We start from the raw sequence: 21,735 nt of genomic DNA, 5'->3' as shown, positions 1-21,735 counted from the left end.
AGTTTTCATGTCAAATGATCTAAGTGCCAAAGCCCACTGCAACTACATAGCAAAAAAGCTCTAAGAGTTGTAAACCTAATTTTATGTAGCTTCTTTTCCAAAACACCACACTACTAACCAGAGCATATAAAACATTTGCTAGACCAATTCTAGAATACAGCTCACCTGTTTGGAACCCTCACCACATCTCTGACATCAATACAATTGAACGTGTCCAGAAATATTTTACAAGAAGAGTTCTCCATTCCTCTGAAAACAACAAAATACCTTATCCCACCAGACTTGAAATCCTAGGCTTAGAAAACTTGGAACTCCGTCGCCTTCGACAAGACCTAAGTTTAACTCACAGAATCATCTATTGTAATGTCCTTCCTGTCAAAGACTACTTCAGCTTTAATTGCAATAATACAAGGGCAACCAATAGATTTAAACTTAATGTAAACCGCTTTAATCTAGATTGCAGAAAATATGACTTCTGCAACAGAATCATCAGTGCTTGGAATACTTTACCTGACTCTGTGGTCTCTTCCCATAATCCTAACAGCTTTAACCAAAAACTTTCTACTATTGACCTCACCCCATTCCTAAGAGGACCATAAGGGGCGTGCATAAGCGCACAAACGTGCCTACCGTTCCTGTCCTATTGTTTTTCTTTTCTTCTTCCTATATATGTTTATATGTGTATATACTATATAATCTTTTTGTATGATGTTGTGACAAAATAAATAAATAAATAAATAAATAAATTAGCAGGTTGGCAGAATATGTGGCCTTCAAAAACAAATTGATCCTAACCCACTTTCTCTTTTGATTTTTTACCGTAATATTATAAAGGCTTCGCTAGTGCCTGTTGCTTGAATTCTACTATTGATGTCAGTCAATTTATTTCCTCGCTGACAAGAGATGCAACCTGACAAAATATTCAATGGCATGCTTTGGTAGACATGAGTATCAGGCAGTATTGTTCCCAAGCAAAGCATTCAAAGTTCTCTCCTTGGTTTTCCACTTGACATTCAAATTAATAGCTGAATTTACTTTATAGAAGAGAATATCTATAACTCAGGGTTAAGCTGTGGAGTCCTCAATGCTCTCTGAGCCTGTAGGCTTTCTTGCCAACATTTCATTACCAAACTAGGTAACACAATCAGTGCACTGGTGTTACCTAGTTTGGTAACAAAGCTTCTGCAAGAAAATCCATCAAGCTCAGAGAACATCAAGGACCTTATAATGAGTTCTTTTTTTAATCAAAAGTCCTTGTTTTTGGTTTTGAGTATTGCAATTTCTTCAAGAATGCTGTTCTTTTTCAGCATTCTTCAGGCTTGGCTACAATGGTTATTGAGTCTGGGAAGTTTGGGAGGTGCCTAATTATGTAAGGCTGCTGTTGTCCTTTACTACATGAGATGAATCTTAAAGGAGAAATTAACTTCTCTGTATGTTTTTCTTTTTCTTTTTCAAACAGATAAATGCAGAAGGAACACCAGAGGAAGTTTTTCTTGAGATATGCACTTCACTCAATACTTTTCTGAAGGAATAGCATCACTTTCAGAATTTAATGTAATGGCAGTGCTGTAACACATACATGCATAGTGTCCTTTACAAATGCTGTTCAAAGCAATAGCTGCTGCCTTGACAGATTAATGCATGTTGTAAACATTGTAAAAATCTTTGTAACTTAAATGGTACCGTAATGACACATGTGTACTGTATATGGCCTATGATAAGAGTTTGCAGTTCACAGGTTTAAAAAAGCCAGCATGGTAAACAGCAGCTGAGTTTTATAGAAAACACACATTCTTCATTTCACTACAAGACATACTATACAGTCAAGCACAGTATTCCCTGTCAGTCGAAGTGCTGTAACTGTCAATTTGCTGCTGAACGCAGATCAATTTTTGAGGCTATTTAAGCTTGCTTTTTTTGGGGGGGGGGTACTGCTTGAACGGTCTATTTTCTGTCATTTTCTTTTACAAGAACATGTCTGCAATTAAGTTTGCAGTCATTTACACACCAAATAGTGGAATTGGGGGAGAGTCACAAAAAGAAGCGTGATATGCAATACATGAATCAAATGTGAAATAACTGATTGCAGGACCAGCTGTTGTATTGATATGACCGTCCGTGCAAGTATTCTAAGTAGTTACGGTTTGAAAGACTTGCTTTACAATGCTAACAGAGGGACAGTGTATGCAGAAAAGAAAAAGTGCCAAATATTGTTTATATCCTTAAGATGGGCTGATTTAGAGCTAATAAATGGCAGTGTCCAAGTATAAAAAATTAACACGCATTTCAAGACTACAGGCAATAATTATTTCTATATACTGATTGCTGTATATGTGACAGCTACATTTAGCAATTGTCCGCTTTAAATCTTTTAATTTTTTGCTTGGCATTTAACATGGGAAATTTAAAACGTAAATGAGCAGTGTTAAATTCAGATTTCCACACGCTTTCCACATGCGTATACGCACACACATGCACACTTCTTGATGACTGAAATACTGAAGGTTTTTTGGAATGTTGATCAACAGACAAGAAAATCTTAAGTCTGTATAAGAAACTGCCTCCTTTTCTTTGTCTGTCCACTATTTCTTCTTGCATGCTAGATCCTATCAACATTGCATTATCAACGAGCAATTCAGCAAAATTTGTATTTTTCAACCTACTATTCTTGTATGAAAAAGTAATAAAAATAAAATGTATGGACAAATGTTAAGGGTAATCAAATTCACTCTTTGTGTTTAAGGCTCCTGCAAAACAAATAGGTATCCAATTCAAGGCCACATAAAAACATTTTCACTTAATTGGGTGCAGTTTTGAATTTTGAAAACTTTTACAGTTGTGTGATTATGAGCATTCCTTTCAGCTCTTTTAGATGACATTCTTCCACTAAGAAACAGGTGTGGTACAACTTTCAAAACAAGACAGTTGTATTTAAAGACAACATTTGACAATAATCTCAAATAATATCATTAACACTTAAAACTACAAATTTGAACCGTTTGACAAGAACCTAATAAAAATCTGGTTTGCACTTTGAGCAAGAACCCTAAAATCTCTACGCTAAGTAAAGGGCAATGGGAAAACAACATTTTAAATTCAAAGGGCATTTGAAACCTTGCTGAAAACGTATCAAATCAATCTTTATTATGGTCATAGACCAGCATGAGGAGGGTGGGGTACAGTCAATTGCTGAAAACATGCAACATATATGCAGTTTCTCACTTCTGAGAAGTAATGTATAGTCAGCAGTCTGTCTTGAAACACAGCTTTTACCAATGCAAATTTCAGAAACAATCATCTGCTTTTTCCAATATGAATTTAGATCTGTAAAGCCAATATTTGGGTAGGAAAACATGTTTTGAATGAGAATAGTGGAATAAGATAATTATAAAACAAGATAGTTTTCCTTATAATTTTGGCTTACCACATAAATTTGCTTGGAATTATAGGGTTTACTCTGGAATCAGTGTTTTCCTTAAGGAGCTGTGCAAAACACTCTGAAGCTAAAAATTTTAAGTCCCCAAATATCCTATTTCAGGGAAAGACTGCAAGATAGAGGTTAGAATGGGCCATTTTGTTGGATGTGGATTATTTTCCAAAAAGAAACGCTTTCCACAATGGAAAGTTTTAACTTTGGAACATTTTTCACATCTCTAGAGGGTTGCTTATAGAAAAACCTAAATACAGTATGATCACCTGAACCTATCTTCTATCTAGGATATAGAGAATGAGTACTTAGAACATGCCCATATGACAAATCTGGAATATGTTAACCAACCTAATACTGTATCAGAAAGTAGCTTCTGGGTGCAGAGAACATATAATCTGATAACGTGAGATATATTTGCATTAGATACACGTTTCCCAAAGCATTACAGTTTTGCTACCATTAATGAGAAAAGTGAAATACATCAGGTGTATGGTTTTATATTATATATATTCTGATTTATTAAATTTCTCAAGAATGAGATATGCTTACAGACGATGTCATTTAGAAATGATACTGCATCATCTATCCATTAAAAATGCTTCAACTCCTCTAACAGAAAGTGAGTACACCTAAACAAAATGTGAAAATTAACACTGAAATTAAACTCAAATTAATGCTGTTATTAAACGAGCCAGCCAACTCCTTGTTAGTTACTGCTGTAGTTTAATTTAAACACATATACTAAATTACTTCAAAAATTCAAGTGTTTTTTTTTAAAGCAAGTGGAAATCTAATACAGTTAAAAATAAATCGCATTTCCGGATCACAACTTACACATGTTGAAATGATATATTAACTAAAAATATATAGTAAATGCTACGAAGCTTTTTTAGTCATTGCTATTCTCCACCTAATAAAGCGTACCAAAATGCCTTCTTTATTTCATAAAGAGAATGGAGAAGGGGGATGGATATGCAGAACAAGTACACAGAAATAAGAATCGTGGACTTAAAACAGGTTACACAGAAGTCTTGTGGGCATTTTTGAAATCATCTTCTTCCACGTAATTGATTCCCCGTTTGTTTCAATAATGGAAAGAGCTTTGAAAAGAGCATTCCTTTGGCTGTGCAAATCTGCTCCCACACAAGTGGTGCATCTGCGAGTCAGAGCAAAGATAGGGGTTGTGTACAGAATTTAGTGGATGTGCTCAAATCAGGGTGCTGGAGCATTATCCTGGAAGAGGTGGCGTAAAACATCAAGACAAAAGATGAAGTCAAGGCACCCCTTCTCTCTACGGCCTAATTGATATTTTCAAATCAAAGGGTTGGTTCAAAAATCCACCCTTTTCAGAAAAAAGTCATGGTAACCATTCTATATATAAACAGACGGTAGCCACATAGTTTATTTCTCACAGTTCTCCTGACAACTGAACATTGTTTAAGAACAGACTGTATACATAGATAAGAAGAAACATACAAAATGTTTTAAATGATGCACAACAAAATCCAGCAGTATAAAAGAATGCATGTGAAGTCTTGCTCACTGTTCAGGCTAAATTTAATCACCTTGTTTAAATAGTAATAAAAATACAATCTTTCATGGACCTTGTGCATACTACAAAAAGAGGAAAATTATTACCATATATGATTTATATTAGGCAGTTTTCTTTGATGAGTTGCATTAACAACTCTAAATACAGAGGCAGAAGGCTGTGTATTCCATAAGAGATAATGGTGGGGATTTAGAAACTTTACACAGTTACTACCACTGGCACTTCTCACCATAGTTTTGTACACAACACATGGTCATTTTATATAACATTACATTTAAAAATATATCTGCATGACAATTTTTATAATATTCACACACCATGAGCTGGTTAAGGAAGCAGTGCCACAGTTGCCTCCTGTAGTGCTTCACTCGGTAAATAAGTTTGTGGTAAAAAGAAAAAAAAAGGAGGTAAAAGAAACGTCTACGTAATTGAGCAGCTCCAAGGCCTATCATGACCACCTCTGGGACAGTGATTGTTTTATGAGTACGTTCCTAGAAGCAAACACTGCCATAGGCTAAAACTTTGCTGAAAGAAGTCAGTTTTCTTTGCCGGAGACTATTTTCCACAACAAAACTGCAAACTACTAAACTGTTTCAATGTTAAGTATTTCATCACCTGTTCATCGCACAGTAGCCAAGTTCTTTAAGCCTCTGGAGTCGACTACTTTTAATGTGTGCTTTCTTTTCACACTATTGTAACTCATCTCTTGGACTTTTTTTTTTATTTAAAAAAAAAAAGACTAATGGAGTGAAGAAAATCTGCCCGGTATAGCCACCTGCACACTAGGAATGTTCAACCTCTATTTAGTGATCTAGTAACAAGACGGGTCAGAGAGCTGTATTTTGAGAAGGGCACCTGGGAAGCTCTCATGCAGTGGATGACATTCCTGGGAAAGTACATGTCTTTCCAAAGTGGGCACAGCATCAATGACTGTGCCGCTGTTGGGTTTTCAGAAGTGACACTATGTTTCAGGTTGCACATCTACTTTCCTTGTCATCTATTGGCAGGAAAGTAGTTGGGGTCAAGATAATTATAGCTGGGGCCTTGGGACATGCAGTAGTCTCTATCTAAGAACATTTCTGCTCTGTAAATAGGTTCCAATCGATGATTTTCCTTGTGAATATCTGTTTCGTGTAGACTGAAAGAAAAAGAAAAACCATTATTTGTGAAGCATGACACTGCTCATAATCCACTCACTATTTTAAACTGGATATATTTAAAGTCCTCTGAGAATGAATTGCATATATCAAGGAGGTATGTTTTTCAACATGAATATCTAACCACGGTGCTAATCATTTTTAGAAAAATAATATGCCTTCTGTGGAAAGGAAGAAAGCAGCAGGGAGCCAGAAAATTTTAAGAAATTAAGACATGGGATAAGAAAAAGGCAGATTTATGTTCTAACTATAGTTATTCCCAATATTATGAACTATACTTTTCCATACTTTTTTATCCTTGCAAACCTTCCTTGCTTTTTCCATGTCTGTGTATTTGCTTTGTACATCGCTTTTTGTTTCTTTAAACTTTTTATCTCTTTATTTGAAGACCTCATCAACTTCATCTAATCACATCTGGCTTAGTCATTTCCTTCCTCTCAGCTCATTTCTTTTATGTATTTGTTTTCCAAGTCAATTCACATTCGTTCTCTTTTACTACCAAGCGCTTCCAAATGTTTCTTTTGTACCTGTCACTCACTTTTGTATTTAATCCAAATTCATTCAACATCCATACATTCTTGGCTCTACCTTTTCCTGTTTAGCCCACACATTTTTAAGTACCCCATTCTACTGCGTTCAGCTTGGATTTATTCTTCTCCTGAGATAAAATATGATAGAAACATGTTCTCATATATACCTATTTTACCTTCTCTTGATATTCATCTCTTTCAACAAATAACATCCATTATCTTTCTCCCAGCATCTGCACATCTTAACATTTCTCTATTCATTTTCTCATTTTTTATAAATATTCTATATACATTCCCATCTTTAATAAATATTCTGAACACGTTAATCTACTTGTTCCAGTATCTGCTATTTACATATTTATAGTTAAATTGCAATATTCCCCTCCCCCAAACACGCATTTCCCCTTGGACCTTCAATATGTTACTTTTGCGATCCAAACTTGTTGCATTATACAATTTAGCTAATATAAAAACTTAGGGTTTATTCAACCAATAAACATGCACACCAAGAATATGCACCGTTATGTCCACTACAAACCTATTATTTAAAATTATCACAAGCATCCCTTATATATTCTAAAGAGGGTATGAATTCTACAACAAGTGTTTTAAGCTGAACATTTAAAAATAAAGCCCATTTAATGGTAGATGCTTGTCTTAAGGGCATGGTGCTTACCAGTCAGAACAAGAATCACAAAAATCCAAAGATAGTCCTGGAGGGCAGTCTTGGCAGTGCCACCGAACGCCTTGAATTGGATCGGTTCCACAGTTATCACACTGAAAAGAAATTTATCAAAGTGATCTTAGAGATTTCCCTTCCAAAAATAAGCAGCTTGCCAAGTTAATAGTTTTACTGCATAGTTAACATTATTGCAAAATAAAATTATTCTACTTTTAAGTTTCTCCCTCTTCTCAACATTATGACAAAGCAGCAATCTACAAGCCTATGTCAATATTTCAAACTTAGTTCTCAGCTTTTCCAATTGTTTTCTCAAATCCAATTGTTCTGCCTCCTCCAACTAAACTGCTCCTCTTTTCATTCCCTTGTAATTGCCTATATTTTACTCCAATGTGCTACAAATTTGCTTTCATCTCCCCCATTCCTCCTATATTAAATTCTCTTAATGACTAAGGGAGAAAAAAAGAAAACGTTTCCATTATCTTCTAATTTAAGGTTCACTGAGAATGGCAAGTTAGTTCAGATCCAAATTAGATTATTATGTGATGTAAGCAAACAGCTAATTCTTTTCTCTGATTTTCAGATATCCATATTATCAAACACAAAAAACTTCATGGGGAATCTAAGAAGTTCAATTACCCATCATGGCTAAGAGCCAGGAATGATGCTGATTTATTTTGCTTAATAAATCAGAATCTATTGAATTGGGGAGGTAGACAAAGGAAATTACCCATTTATTTTTTTAAAAAAAGCATATCACTAATTTCCAAGCAGTGACGCTCAGGTATAAAATCGCTTTTCAGAAATTTTAAAAGGAAGACTTCTCTACATACTGCTTATGATGATCTATTAATATATTAAAATAACTTGTAAATGTTCAAGGTGACAATTTCGTAAGAAGGATTTTATCACTAATCTGTTCAGAAGCCCTAGCAATTTCAATAAGATTTACTCCCAAACAGTTGGTAGAGTACAGGTTTGAATACATACAATTCAATTATATAACATACTCAGTAACTGTATATGAAAAGGTTTGGTATATTACATTTAAAGACCTCAAATACATCTTCCATTAGATCAGGGTAATCATAATAGCCTAACTTTTTGAAGTTTTACTTACATTGGCTAGGAAACTTAATGCTGAACCCAGGTAAAGATTTTACTTTCCAAGGAAACCACCACTTAGATAACTGAGGAAATACGAGGCCTTTGATATCTTTACCAACCTTAAAGCCAATGTGTTGGACAAAGCCACTTTCTGCATGCATTTGCTGCACCTTCTGCTTCCTCAGCTTTTTAAATTTCAGTAGCTCTTTATATTCTGGTAATTCACGATATGCTACAGGGATACTTTCTTCATCCTATTTCAGAGAGAGAGAGAATTGCAACTTTTAAAGTTACAGAAAGCAGGATTAAGGTAAAAGAAACCACACCTCCTAAACAGAATCCAGAATAAATAGCAATCTATGATGTGACTGCTGATGGCTTGTATATTGGAAAATGGCTCAAGATAGTTTAAAATTGCCCTAAAAATTCCAAAAGCATTAATTTGGTCTTTCTTTTTTTTTTCTTTTTTTAAAAAAGTTTTTATTTTTCATAATAATTCCCACAATTTGACCAGTGTACAGTACAATCACTTATCCAACAATCAATCCTATACTCAAATTATGCTCAATCGGGCCTGCTCGGTCACTACCCCCTTCCTTAATCCTTTCTACCCTTCTCATCCTTCTTCTACTTTCCCCACCATTCTCCTCCTCACTTTCCTACTTCCCCTCCTCCTTCCCACTTCTCACTTCCATCCTTTCTAACCCTCTATCTTCCCCTCCTTCTTCTCCTCCTATCCTTTCTTCCCCCTCCCTTCTTTCCTACCTACCTACCTGCCTACCTACTTTCTTCCTTCTTTACTCCTCTTTCCTTACCCTTTCCCTTCTGGAGTGGTTACCGAGCAGCCCCGACTTTACACCATTCCAACTTATTTAATTCTACCATTATTCCTGTACAATGGCAATCAATCAATTTATAATCTCCCCCCCCCATTACCCCTCCCTCCTCCCCATACCCAGAGACTTCCCAGAACAGAATACAGGGTATAGTAACTAACAAACATCATCTAAAATATAACATAAAACATATTCCATTTCACACCATCACACTATCAATTCCCTTCTTTCTTAAACTCTAATACATAGCAAATCCTAACTTCACTCAAAAACTAATTGGTATTTTTAAATCTGATACTTATTTTGAATATAATCGATCCACTTTCTCCATTCCAAAATATATTTTTCTTGTGTATAGTCTTTCAAGTAGGCAGAAATTTTTGCCATTTCTGCTAAATTTGATACTTTACTAATCCATTCTCAAATTGTAGGTAAGTCTTCTTTCTTCCAATATTGTGCAATCAATAATCCTGCAGCAGTTATTAAATCAGTCTTGTCTCTATAACAGTACAATCTGGAATTATTCCTAATAAAAAGAACTGTGGAACAAACTTGATCTTCTTTTTCAAAATGGTCTGCATAATCCACCATATTTTAATCCAAAAAGCTTTAACTTTTTTGTAAGTCCACCATATATGATAATAAGTAGCATCCTCACAATCACATCTCCAACATTTTGCTTTCACATTTGGATACATTTGGATACATACACAACAGTTTTTTCGGATCTAAATGCCATCTATAAAACATTTTATAAAAATTTTCTCTTAAATTTTGTGCTTGCGTAAATTTAACATTCCTCACCCAAATTTTTTCCCATGTTTCTAACATTATAGGTTGTTGAAAATTTTGTGCCCATCTTACCATACAATCTTTAACCAACTCCATTTCTGAATCAATTTCTACCAATACGTTATATAATCTCTTTATATGCTGTTGACCTTGATCTTTTGTTTTACCAAATTATCATCACTTTGCCTAATACCAATTTTCTGATCTATTTTCCATCTAGATTGCAATTGTCCATACTGGAACCAGGTATAGTTTCTCCCTTCATCCTCAATTTCTCCCTAGATTTTAATTGTAATTCCCCCTTTTCCATAATCAAAAGCTCTTTGTAAGTAATAACCTCCATTTTTTGTAATATATTTATATTCTCTATCATATGTCTGGGGATAGCCCATATTGGTATCTTACCATCTAACTTATATTGATACTTTTTCCAAACCCTCAACAAAGCACTTCTGACCATATTATTCTTAAATATCTTATCAATTTTTTTGTCATATAATACATATGCATGCCAACCATATAACAAAAGCATTAACTTGATCTTTTTTCTTTAGTACCAAAGTTCCACATAGTTCAGAATTAAATTGACCCAGAATTCTGAATACTACTGACATACAACTTCTAGTATGAGAAATTTTAATGCAGCTTTATTTGATTTTTTGCCACTTTATTGTTTCATTATAAACCAGAACGTTGAAACATGAGATTTAATAGTGGAAGAACAAGATACCCAAAGACTTTGTAAAATGGCAAAATAATAATAATAATATTTTGACTTCTAAAGTGATTTGGCTCGTATGAATTTTTTTCCATGAAAAAATAAAACCAAGAATTGTCTTATGCTTTCCTATATATCAGTATGTTTGGGACACCCCGTTAATTTAAAAAAGGAATACAGATAGTCCTCAAGTTACGACTACAATTGCGCACCCAAATTTATGTTGCTAAGTGAGACATTTGTTAAATGAATTTTGCCCCATTTTACGACCTTTCTTGCCACCGTTAAGTGAATCATTGCAGTTGTTAAGTGAATCATTGCAGTTGTAAAGTGAATCTGGCTTCCCCATTGACTTTGCTTGTCAGAAGGTCACAAAAGATGATCACATGACCCTGGGGCACAGCAAGTCATCATAAATATAACCAGCTGTCAAGCATACAAACTTTGATCACATGACCAAGGGAATGTTACAATGGCTAAGTGTGAAAAATGGTCATAAATCACTTTTTGCAGTGCTGTTATAACTTCAAATGGTCACTAAACAAATGGTTGTAAATCAAGAAATACCTGTACTAATTTTCTCTCCTTCAAACTGAAACACTTGCACTAAACAGACACAAGTGTTCATTGACGTTTTACTGATGAAAGCATTTCTGCGTCCTTTATATTAATTTATAGAGCTTTTACATAACATTATTTTTTAAAAAAAAAATCAGTTTAAATGCAAAACCTACTGATGGTTCTTCCTCTGCTGCATTGGCCATGTGACTGTGAAAACAGGATCTATCGTCATCTTCATCCATAAACACAGGAGGTTCATGGGATGTCATGAAAGTTGAAGGCTTGAAGAGATGTTTATTCAAAGGATGTTGCCGTCTATTAGAGGACTGTAATAAAAATAAATATTTGTGTAAAGGTGGCATTTTATAATTTTTATAGCACTACTTCAAACAGAAAGCTTCACATATTACTACAGAGAGAAAAATATTTCTAATTTTCAGCTAAAGCTCTACTTTTCACAGAAAAGCTCTTATTTTCATATAAGAAAAACAATGTATTTCAATACTTAATTGCCACAAGGAATCCCTTTTGGCATGATAGAAATTTCTAATCATTGGCTCTCTCCTCCTGCCGAAGAAAGGCAGAGATAATTAAACCCGGGTTTTCACAGCTAAGCCTCATGTTTTATGTACACTGACAGCATATGTACCAAGATAAATTCCTTGTGTGTCCAATCATACTTGGCCAATAAAAAAATATATTCTATTCTATTCTATGTTTAAAGCTTCCCGTGCATTCTTTGCTCAAGATTAAGACATGATATAATTTGAATTAGTATTATACAGCATGAAAATATAAAAGATTGCATCTTCTCCAAATACAACCAACATATGACCATCAAATAGAAAGGCAGAATAAGATCTTACACTGGATTACATGTGCCAGAACAGGTTAAGTAATGTGTGGCTTTGTTTCCTCTACTGGGGCAAAGAGAACTTTTATTTATTTATTTTATTATTTATTTATTTATTTATCACATTTGTATACCGCCCTATCTCCCTAGGGACTCAGGGCGGTTCACAGGCAAGTAAAAAAGATACATATAAATACAAAATAAAATAACACTTAAAAAACTTATTCTACATGGCCAAATTTTAAAAGCAATATAAAAATAACCCATTTAAAACCAATATAAATTTAAAATCTAATCCAGTCCTGCGCAAATAAATAGATGTGTTTTAAGCTCGCGGCGGAAGGTTCGGAGGTCCGGAAGTTGACGAAGTCCTGGGGGGAGTTCGTTCCAGAGGGTGGGACCCCCCCCACAGAGAAGGCCCTTCCCCTGGGTGTCGCCAAACGGCACTGCCTAGCCGATGGCACCCTGAGGAGTCCCTCTCTGTGAGAGCGTACGGGTCGGTGAGAGGTATTCGGTAGCAGCAGGCGGTCCCGTAAGTAGCCCAGCCCTATGCCATGGAGCGCTTTGAAGATGGTTACCAAAACCTTGAAGCGCACCCGGAAGGCCACAGGTAGCCAGTGCAGTCTGCGCAGGAGAGGTGTCATACGGGAGCCACGAGGGGCTCCCTCTATCACCCACGCAGCCGCATTCTGGACTAACTGAAGCCTCCGGGTGCCCCTCAAGGGGAGCCCCATGTAGAGAGCATTGCAGTAATCCAGACGAGACGTCACGAGGGCGTGAGTGACTGTGCATAGGGCATCCCGGTCTAGAAAGGGGCGCAACTGGCGAACCAGGCGAACCTGGTAAAAAGCTCTCCTGGAGACGGCCGTCAAATGATCTTCAAAAGACAGCCGTTCATCCAGGAGGACGCCCAAGTTGCGCACCCTCTCCATCGGGGCCAATGACTCGCCCCCAACAGTCAGCCGTGGACTCAGCTGACTGTACCGGGATGCCGGCATCCACAGCCACTCTGTCTTGGAGGGATTGAGCTTGAGCCTGTTTCTCCCCATCCAGACCTGTACGGCTTCCAAACACCGGGACAGCACTTCGATTGCTTCGTTGGGGTGGCCCGGTGTGGAAAAGTACAGCTGAGTGTCATCAGCGTACAGCTGGTACCTCACACCGAAACCACTGATGATCTCACCCAACGGCTTCATATAGATGTTGAACAGAAGGGGTGAGAGAATCGACCCCTGCGGCACCCCACAAGTGAGGCGCCTCGGGCCGACCTCTGCCCCCTGTCAACACCGTCTGCGACCGATCGGAGAGATAGGAGGAGAACCACCGATAAACGGTGCCTCCCACTCCCAATCCCTCCAACCGGCGCAGCAGGATACCATGGTCGATGGTATCGAAAGCCGCTGAGAGGTCTAATAGGACCAGGGCAGAGGAACAACCCCTATCCCTGGCCCTCCAGAGATCATCCACCAACGCGACCAAAGCCGTCTCAGTGCTGTAACCGGGCCGGAAACCGACTGAACGGGTCTAGATAGACAGTTTCATCCAGGTGCAGGGAAACTGATATGCCACCATACTCTCTACAACCTTCGCGCGGCGGGTTGGAGACCGGACGATAATTACCTAAAACAGCCGGGTCCAGGAAGGCTTCTTGAGGAGGGGCCTCACCACCGCCTCTTTCAAGGCGGCCGGAAAGACTCCCTCCAACAAAGAAGCACTCGTAATCGCCTGGAGCCAGCCTCGTGTCACCTCCTGAGTGGCCAGTACCAACCAGGAGGGGCACGGGTCCAGTAAACACGTGGTGTTTTATATTAATTTTATATTTTATTTAAATTAAATTGGACATTTTATATTAATGTCCAATTTTTTTACTTTATATACCATGTCTAGGGAGAGAGGTGTGACCAATTTTAAAACTGACATGAAATGAAGGAAAAGCAATCAGTCAAAAAGCACTAATTATGTATTTCTATGAAGCCTCAAATGAAGACCTGACAAATGGAAAACAATATGACTTCTGGTAAGGGGAAATTTAATATGAAATGGCTTAGATAAACATTGAGTTAATATATTTCTCATGAAAATACATGTTCTTATGAGTAGATATTGTAAAATGTATAGTCTGCCCCCATTTCTGAAAATAAGAGGGGTGGGAAAATTGTATTAAGAGGTTTGTACAATAGATGGAAGCCCCGAGCATTTTGTGCATAGGCCACTTTCTGACATCGCCCAAATACATATGGAGATTATGAAAGAATGAAGATAAAATAAATGTCTAAAGTTCATGAAAGTTTTTGGGTTTTTTATTAAAAGGAATCAGCCTGGATATTCTAATGGAATAGGTATAGATCAGGGGTCAGCAACCTTAAACACTCGAAGAGCCACTTGGACCCGTTTCCTGCAGAAAAAAAACCATCGGGAGCCACAAAACCTGGGTGGGCGTGGCCAACTCGATGTCATTCATTCCCACCCAGTCACTCCCGGCCAGTCACCCAGTCCCACCCAGACATGCCTACCCAGCCACAAAACCATTCTCTATGTCTCTCTCCCCCACTTTCTGTATCTGTGTCTGTCTGTCTCCCTATCTTCCCCTCTGTCCCCTCTGTGTCTCTCCCACTCTGTGTATCTCTCTCTCCTCTCTTGCCCTCTCACCTCCTCTCTATGTATCACTCTGTATGTGTCTCTCTATGTCTCTCTCCTATCCCCTCTCTGTGAATCACTGTGTGTGTCTCTATGTCTATGTCTCCCCCCTCCCTTCGGGCGACTGGCCTCCTCCTCCCCACTCCTCTCATAACTCCCTGGCTGGGAGCAAAGGTGCGCATGGGGTGGGTGGCCACTCACTTAAGGAGGGTCTTAACAGGACATGACTTCTCTCCTGCACTAATGCTCGGCCATTGCCTTGCCGTGTCATCACCCACCCCCAGCAGCTCTTCAGCTGAGCGCGGAGGGAGGGAGAACAACATGTGTCTTTCCTGAGGGAGTAACTTTAACTATATTGAGGCAATTGAAAAGTTGATGTGGATGTGCAATAGTTGCATATTAGGAAGTCATGTGAATTGGCAAAGCAATATGTTACTCTCTTATACAACATAAATAGTAATTACCTTGGGGATTTGTATTGCCATTTCAAAGTGAGGAGTTTCCATTCCTGTTCCATCACTGATTGGCCCCACCCTTCTTATTTCTTTTTTGGACTCCGGTCAGGCAGGAAGCGAAGGCTGCCTTATGTGCAAATGTGGCATGAAGGCAGGCACAGGGCTGCTTTGCTCCTGCACTCTCCAGCGACCCTCCTCTCCCTCCTCCTCTGATAACCCCCTGGCCAACTGTGGCTGAGCTGGGAGCATGTGCACACACAGGGAGACCCTCCTTAAGCGAGCCGCTGCCTGCCCCCCCCCACACCTTTCCTGTGCTTTGGCGCTTCCTTGAGGAAGGTCTCCTCGCACATGCGAACACTCCCAGCTCAGCCACAGCCAGCCAGGGGGCCACAAGAGGAGGAGGAGGGGAGGAGAGTGCAGGAGCAAAGCTACCCTGTACCTGCTTTAAAGCCACATTTGTGAGTAAGGCAGCCTTCACTTCCTGCTGCTTCGGGCTGGAGTCCAAAAATGAAATGAGGGGCAGGGCCAACCAGTGATGGGACAGGGAGCCGCGACAGAAGGCCCAAAGAGCCGCTTGTGACTCTGGAGCTGCGGGTTGCCGACCCCTGGTATAGATCATCCTTTAAACAAGTTGTTCTCAGCTCTAAAATCATTTTTGGCTAAAAACTGCTACTTTAAGAACAGAGATCTTGTTTTCAGTGATTCAATCAGAGGATGTTACAATTATTAATACCATGAAGGAAACTTTCAAAATTTAGAATGCTGCATGAAACTCCCACAAATGAAAGTACTGAAATTGGGGTTGAACTGTAGGCCTATCTGCATAAGCTAAAGTTTCAATAAAGGAGAATATTTATAATTTAGGGTTGAAATTAGGGGGGGTGTTTGGTGATCTCTGAACTTTGTTGTTTTTATGCAGACATTTCATCACTGAGACTAGATATAAACGGAGCACAAACCCCTGGTTTGAGTAATAAAACGTCTGCATAAAAGCCACCAAGCTCAGAGAGCACCAAGGACTCCTCAAACTACAATTTCTTAATGACTAGTCTCAAAAGGTATCTGTGAAAAGCCTTTTTCATATTATGCCATGCGTAAATATAACATTGCTTTTAAAGGAAAACAGTCCACTTCTCTAGCTGCCCAAGTTCTGAATAAAGTATGAGGCTTTGCAGCTTCTGCCATATCTGCATGAAGGTGGATGAAAGGCGAGTGCCTGATCTGTGCCAACATAAATTTGCCCATAATGGTTATTCACAACGGTCTCTGTGGCAACCAGGACAGTTTATCTTTTTATTATTATTCATTGTAAGGATATCTGAGATTTTATTTTGTTTACTTGTTTCACCATTGGAAGCCATGTGCAGAGCAAGATTGCAAAGATGGAATGTCTACAAAAGAAGAATATTATCCCTCTTCTCTGTCACAGGAACAATTGATGAAGAAACTCAAGCAAAAGAAAAAAGAAAAAGAAACCACCAGAAAGAAAAGGAGCAATACAAAGAGAAAACTGTTGGAGCAAAAATTCAGGAGCTTTAGCAACAAACTCTGCCTATGCAAAGGCAGAGAAAGAACTGGGGGTGGGGAGAGAATGTAGCAGCACTAGATCTGTTAAAAAATTAGATCACATGGTTCTTACCTTTCCTGGATGATAGGAAGAAAAAGATACTTATTTAACCAATCAACCACTTACTTCCCTTTAACCAGTTCACAAACATCCACAAATACACAAATACTGGAAAACAATGTAAATGATAGTTTAAGAGGATTAGACTCCATCCTCCACACTACCATGCTTTCTCATAAATGTCATACGATCATTCAAGTTATTTCTGACCCCAAACACTAATTCACAACTTGCCAGAGACTCCAGAATATGATGGAAAGGAAACTTAAATGGGGTTATTAGTGTACTGTTATTATTATACACGCATTCCCCAGTTTTGCATAATGTCTCCTGGTAGTTTCATATAAATATTAAAAAGCATCAGAGACAAAATCAAAATTGGTATAGCACAAAGATGAAGGGATTGAGCGTAAGTCTCCCAACATTACTTTTAGGGAGACTCCCCATCTAAGCAAGGCATCTTAAAAGAAATCCATAATTAATACCAAAGATTGTGAGCATAGCCAAAAGGAACAAGATCCTACGCTTAGTTCCTGACAAAAATAATATATAGACATCAAGACTATTTCATTCAAAAATCAGGTCGGAAACCTAGCTGAACTGGATTTGGATAATCAGTTTCACCTGATACCTTTTAAAAGTAAGCATAGGTGAAAAAATACCGTTTTTAAATGAAGACTGAACCCCTAGCAGTCAGCAGTATTAGCCTGCAATACAGCGTTCATTGCGCCACCACAGCTCAATGGTTAGAATCTTCCCAACGCATACACACAAACACACAAGGTGCAGCACAAGAGAAGTTAAAATCACAATAGGTTTTCATTTTAGGAAAAATATTTCTGGGAAGGAAGCTAAGACACTTGAAGAAATGATTATTAAAAAATAATGGACTGGGAGTTTTGTCAATATACAGGCATGGAGTAGGGCTCCTACCAAAAATGTTTAGTTGTTGAAAGTTCTGACCACGTAAGCTCAAGTACCCATCCATATGTATAATTCTAAAAAACACAATGGAAAAAAAGCAGGTTGTGTACGCATGATCTATTCACTTAAAAATATGCTAACTGTAATGCAAGAAAATTTGACTCTCACATAAGAAGCCTGGAATCTAAATGATGTAAAGGGCAAAGATAGAAAAGATCTGAAACTATGATTGGTAAAAGAATGTGACTATGGATGTATCACTAAATTAAGGTAAAGTGTACTTTTGCACCAACGTTCACATTCAACTATCTTTATTCATGTGTAAGAAGATCAGAGTTCAGTTCCTAACATGCCATATTGAATGATGATATGCATTCTACTTACCGTATATACTCGAATATAAGCCGATCCGAGTATAAGCCGAGGTCCCCAATTTTACCCCAAAAAACTGGGGTAAACTGGGACTCGAGGAGAGAAATGAGGCAGCTACCGGTCAGGGAAAGCCTCCCTCCCTCAGCCGAGAAGGCTGGCGGCTCCCCCGCCCCGCCCTCTCACTGCACCGGCAGGGCTTCCCCGCGCTAATGCAAAAGCCCGCCAAGTTTGCACCATCCCGTATAATGTGTAAAAAAGAAGAAAAAACCTGAGAAAGTCAGAGATACTCGAGTATAAGTTTAGGACGTTTTCAGCACAAAAAACGTGCTGAAAAACTCGGCTTATACTCGAGTATATACGGTAAACATAAGTAAAAAAATTTGCACAGAGACTGTGGTTTTTGATTTCACAAACATCCAGTTGGACCCAATTTGAGACTCTGTTTCAACTCAGATTCAGAGTATTGCCTATGTTTGATTTGGGGGTCCAAATTTTAATTTTTCTTTGGAAACTCTCTTATTCTGGACTGAAGGACAGCAAACTTCAGAACTTAATCTAAAGTCTTGTGATTTACCTTTTTAGAGTATAAATACAAGTTTGGTGTTCTGCCTGGAACTGGAATACCAGCTTTAGTCAATTTTATGAAATATTTCTGCACTCTGCTAGCAACCTAAAGACAGAGGGGGAAAAAATCTATTAGAAAATATATAAAAAATTAATTCTTGAAGACTAAATAATTATGTATGCTAAGACTTAATTACGAAAAATAAATATGAGTGACTCCTCCTGCTACCAAGCTATTTTCTATATTATGAAAAGACAAGAGCAATGTACTATTCTCCACTCATAAGGACTCTCTAATTTCATCTTCAAATCCCTCATCAAAACCAACTTCATTAAAAGTTTCCTGAATTTTCAATTAAATATAGTATTTTTCCTAGTATATTTAGAATAAAAATGGCTTTTGCATGTTTAGAGTGTAATCTGAACTAAAATATATTAAATATATTTATTCCCATCCAGTTACATCTTGAAATGTTCTCAGTTCTCCAGCATTACCCCTGAGATAACCTTAGCATAGGAGTCTAATACGGAACAGCAGGATGGTATGTGTTACAGAAACTGTCCCTTATGAAGAAATGTCTTCTGATATAGATTGGGTTTTTAAAAGTACACATCCTTATTTCACTAATTCATTTTTCTTTTTAATATTTAATGAGGCCACTAAGGGGGGGGGGTCATTTGTCAGTATGGGACCATACAACTCTGTCCTTCAGTCAATCAAGTGAGGCTGGGTGGTTTTGGATTTTGGGTCCTCTGGATCCCAGAATGGGAAACTTTCTATCTTGGCTTCTAAATAGGGTTGAATTCCCCTGCTCAAACTTAATGCACAAATTGAGTGTCCTCCGGGAGTTCCAGTTCCCGCTCAAAGAGCAGGTGATAGTTGTGGCAGAAAGACCTTTGCACAAATTTGTCTTGTATGCAAGACATATCTTGATCAAGAGACCTGCTTGCTATCACTTTGCCCTAGTCACTTCCAATCTAAATTATTACGTAATGCTATACATGGGTTTGTCCTTGAAAGCCATCTGGAAGCAACAAATGGGCAAAAATGTAGCACTCCTGGTAGTTATGGGAACATGCCCATGTAACATCATTATGTAGCAAAGTAAATTGGCTTCCTTTAACCTTTTAGATGTCCAAGGTCCTGGATACCACCAATAAAGGCCCTACATGGCACCAGACTGTTATTTGCCGAACTGACTCTACCCAATGGTATCTGCCTATCCCACACATTCTAACAGGCAGGCACACTTCTTTAAAACAATGCCATTTGATGGGACTCAGGAGGTACGTCTTTCGCATTTTGGCATCTGCCCTGGCCCCTACCTCCACCCGAGGTAGGAGTGACTGACCCCAACCTTGTTGGCCTTCCAAAAGGCAGCAAAACTTGGCTTTTATTTCAGGCTTTGGGGTTGGAATGAGTGGAACGGCATCTATGGAAAGCCATCTACTGTACTTTATTTGTATTTGTTTATAACAAACAGTTGTTTTATTTGTTTTAGAACCTGTTTTATCAAATAAAAGAAACTATTTTTTAGTTGTCTAAAAATTAACAATAATGCAGCTCATTACCTGCTTTGCAGTTCTATTACCCAACTCATCTGCAATTTTTTGCCATCGCCGAGATTCTACTTCCTCTGGAGGGTACTTCAAAAGTAATTGTTCAAGTTTTTTCTGAAATGATGAACAATGATAGTTGTCAATACAATTTGATTCTCACAAGAGAACTCTAGTCATCTTTAATGGGAGTTGGGCAAGAGGAAAGAAGAAACAGAGATAGAATAGAAAAACCAGATCAACACTATAGGATAATCTCCCTTTAAAATTACAATTATTGCATTACCTGTTCTTCTACTGTCCACAGCTGATTAAAAGATTCAGGTTTGGTCTCATCACAAAGTCGCCCCCTTATCATTTGCTGAAATACAGTACATAACAAAAAAGGAATTTAGATAACATGCATAACTGAATTTCAGTCAAATAAAAAGGGTTGTCATATGGTTACCAAAATCATCACATATCACACCACAGTACTGTATATCAAAACTAAACATTCCATTGATAGCAAGCACAAAGTATTGATGCCATCCTAGGACATCAGATTTCAAATTATATCTCATTCATATTTTCTATTTCTTTATCGGGTTTGATAACTGAACCTAAAATGGAATGGAATCCTGTCTCTTCAGCTCTGCTCTTTCTTCTTGGCATCCTCAGCTAAGGAGCAAACACAATATTCAGAGTGTGTGATTTTTTCTTCTTTGGTACTTCCTTCCACAGCTTTAATGTGTTTGGGTTTATCCTTCATAAGACAGAGATGGGCAATTATGGAAACTTTAACACCCATGGGTTTCAACTTCCAGGATTTTCCTGAGCCAGCATGAAGTCCACGGCTCATAAAGTTGATATGGATGCCTGTCCCTGTTCTAATATCAACCAAAGCCCTCCATTTTTTATTATTTCATTTAGTAATTATTTCCTCTTCTAATTATGCTGGCAAAACAAATGGATGATGCATATTCTTGGGCAGAGTGATCAATGTTCATAAATCCATGTATGATTTTAAAGAGAAAAACCTGAACATGCATAATAAAAAATAATCACTTTATAGAATTGCTTAATTGTTCCTTCTTTCTCAAGTACTATTCTTATGAACCCATTCTTTCAACAGGAACCTCTGGATTAAAACCCATTCTTTCTACTGGAGCTGAACTAGCAGCCCTTTGCTCTTCATCAATTATTACTAATCATAACCAAACTTGTAATAACCAACCACTAGCTGTCTCCTCCTCCCCCACCCACCCATTAAACCCTTTTTTGTCTCTATTTCTGATATGGAGAGATTTTTAAAGCCTTTAATCTTCATTCACTACTATAGAGTCAAGTTACTCCATGAACTTCATAGCTGAGCAATGACCAGAAAGGTAATTAGATTTGGAGT

General features: G+C 37.9%; 2 protein-coding genes across 4 annotated transcripts in view; one reads left to right on the top strand and one right to left on the bottom strand.

Annotated features, from left to right (window-relative positions):
- Positions 1–1,788, top strand: part of AK5 (adenylate kinase 5) — a 124,081-nt gene extending 122,293 nt beyond the window's left edge. For both annotated transcript variants that reach the window (XM_058177140.1, XM_058177141.1), the window contains one exon: positions 1,460–1,788. In XM_058177140.1, the coding sequence (XP_058033123.1) occupies positions 1,460–1,534 (75 nt within the window). In that variant the 3' untranslated portion in view covers positions 1,535–1,788. The remainder of the gene's footprint in view (positions 1–1,459) is intronic.
- A 139-nt stretch (positions 1,789–1,927) lies between these two features.
- Positions 1,928–21,735, bottom strand: part of ZZZ3 (zinc finger ZZ-type containing 3) — a 50,206-nt gene continuing 30,398 nt past the window's right edge. For both annotated transcript variants that reach the window (XM_058177133.1, XM_058177132.1), the window contains 7 exons: positions 20,638–20,712; positions 20,367–20,468; positions 18,805–18,900; positions 11,536–11,688; positions 8,575–8,709; positions 7,346–7,446; positions 1,928–6,120 (listed from right to left, as the gene is read on the bottom strand). In XM_058177133.1, coding sequence (XP_058033116.1) covers positions 5,976–6,120; positions 7,346–7,446; positions 8,575–8,709; positions 11,536–11,688; positions 18,805–18,900; positions 20,367–20,468; positions 20,638–20,712 — 807 coding nt within the window. In that variant the 3' untranslated portion in view covers positions 1,928–5,975. The remainder of the gene's footprint in view (positions 6,121–7,345; positions 7,447–8,574; positions 8,710–11,535; positions 11,689–18,804; positions 18,901–20,366; positions 20,469–20,637; positions 20,713–21,735) is intronic.

The sequence above is a fragment of the Ahaetulla prasina genome, chromosome 3 (assembly GCF_028640845.1).
Source record: "Ahaetulla prasina isolate Xishuangbanna chromosome 3, ASM2864084v1, whole genome shotgun sequence".
In the NCBI taxonomy this organism is placed as follows: domain Eukaryota; kingdom Metazoa; phylum Chordata; class Lepidosauria; order Squamata; family Colubridae; genus Ahaetulla; species Ahaetulla prasina.
Note: the sequence above shows the minus strand (reverse complement) of the source record. Positions and strands in the feature narration are given on the sequence as shown.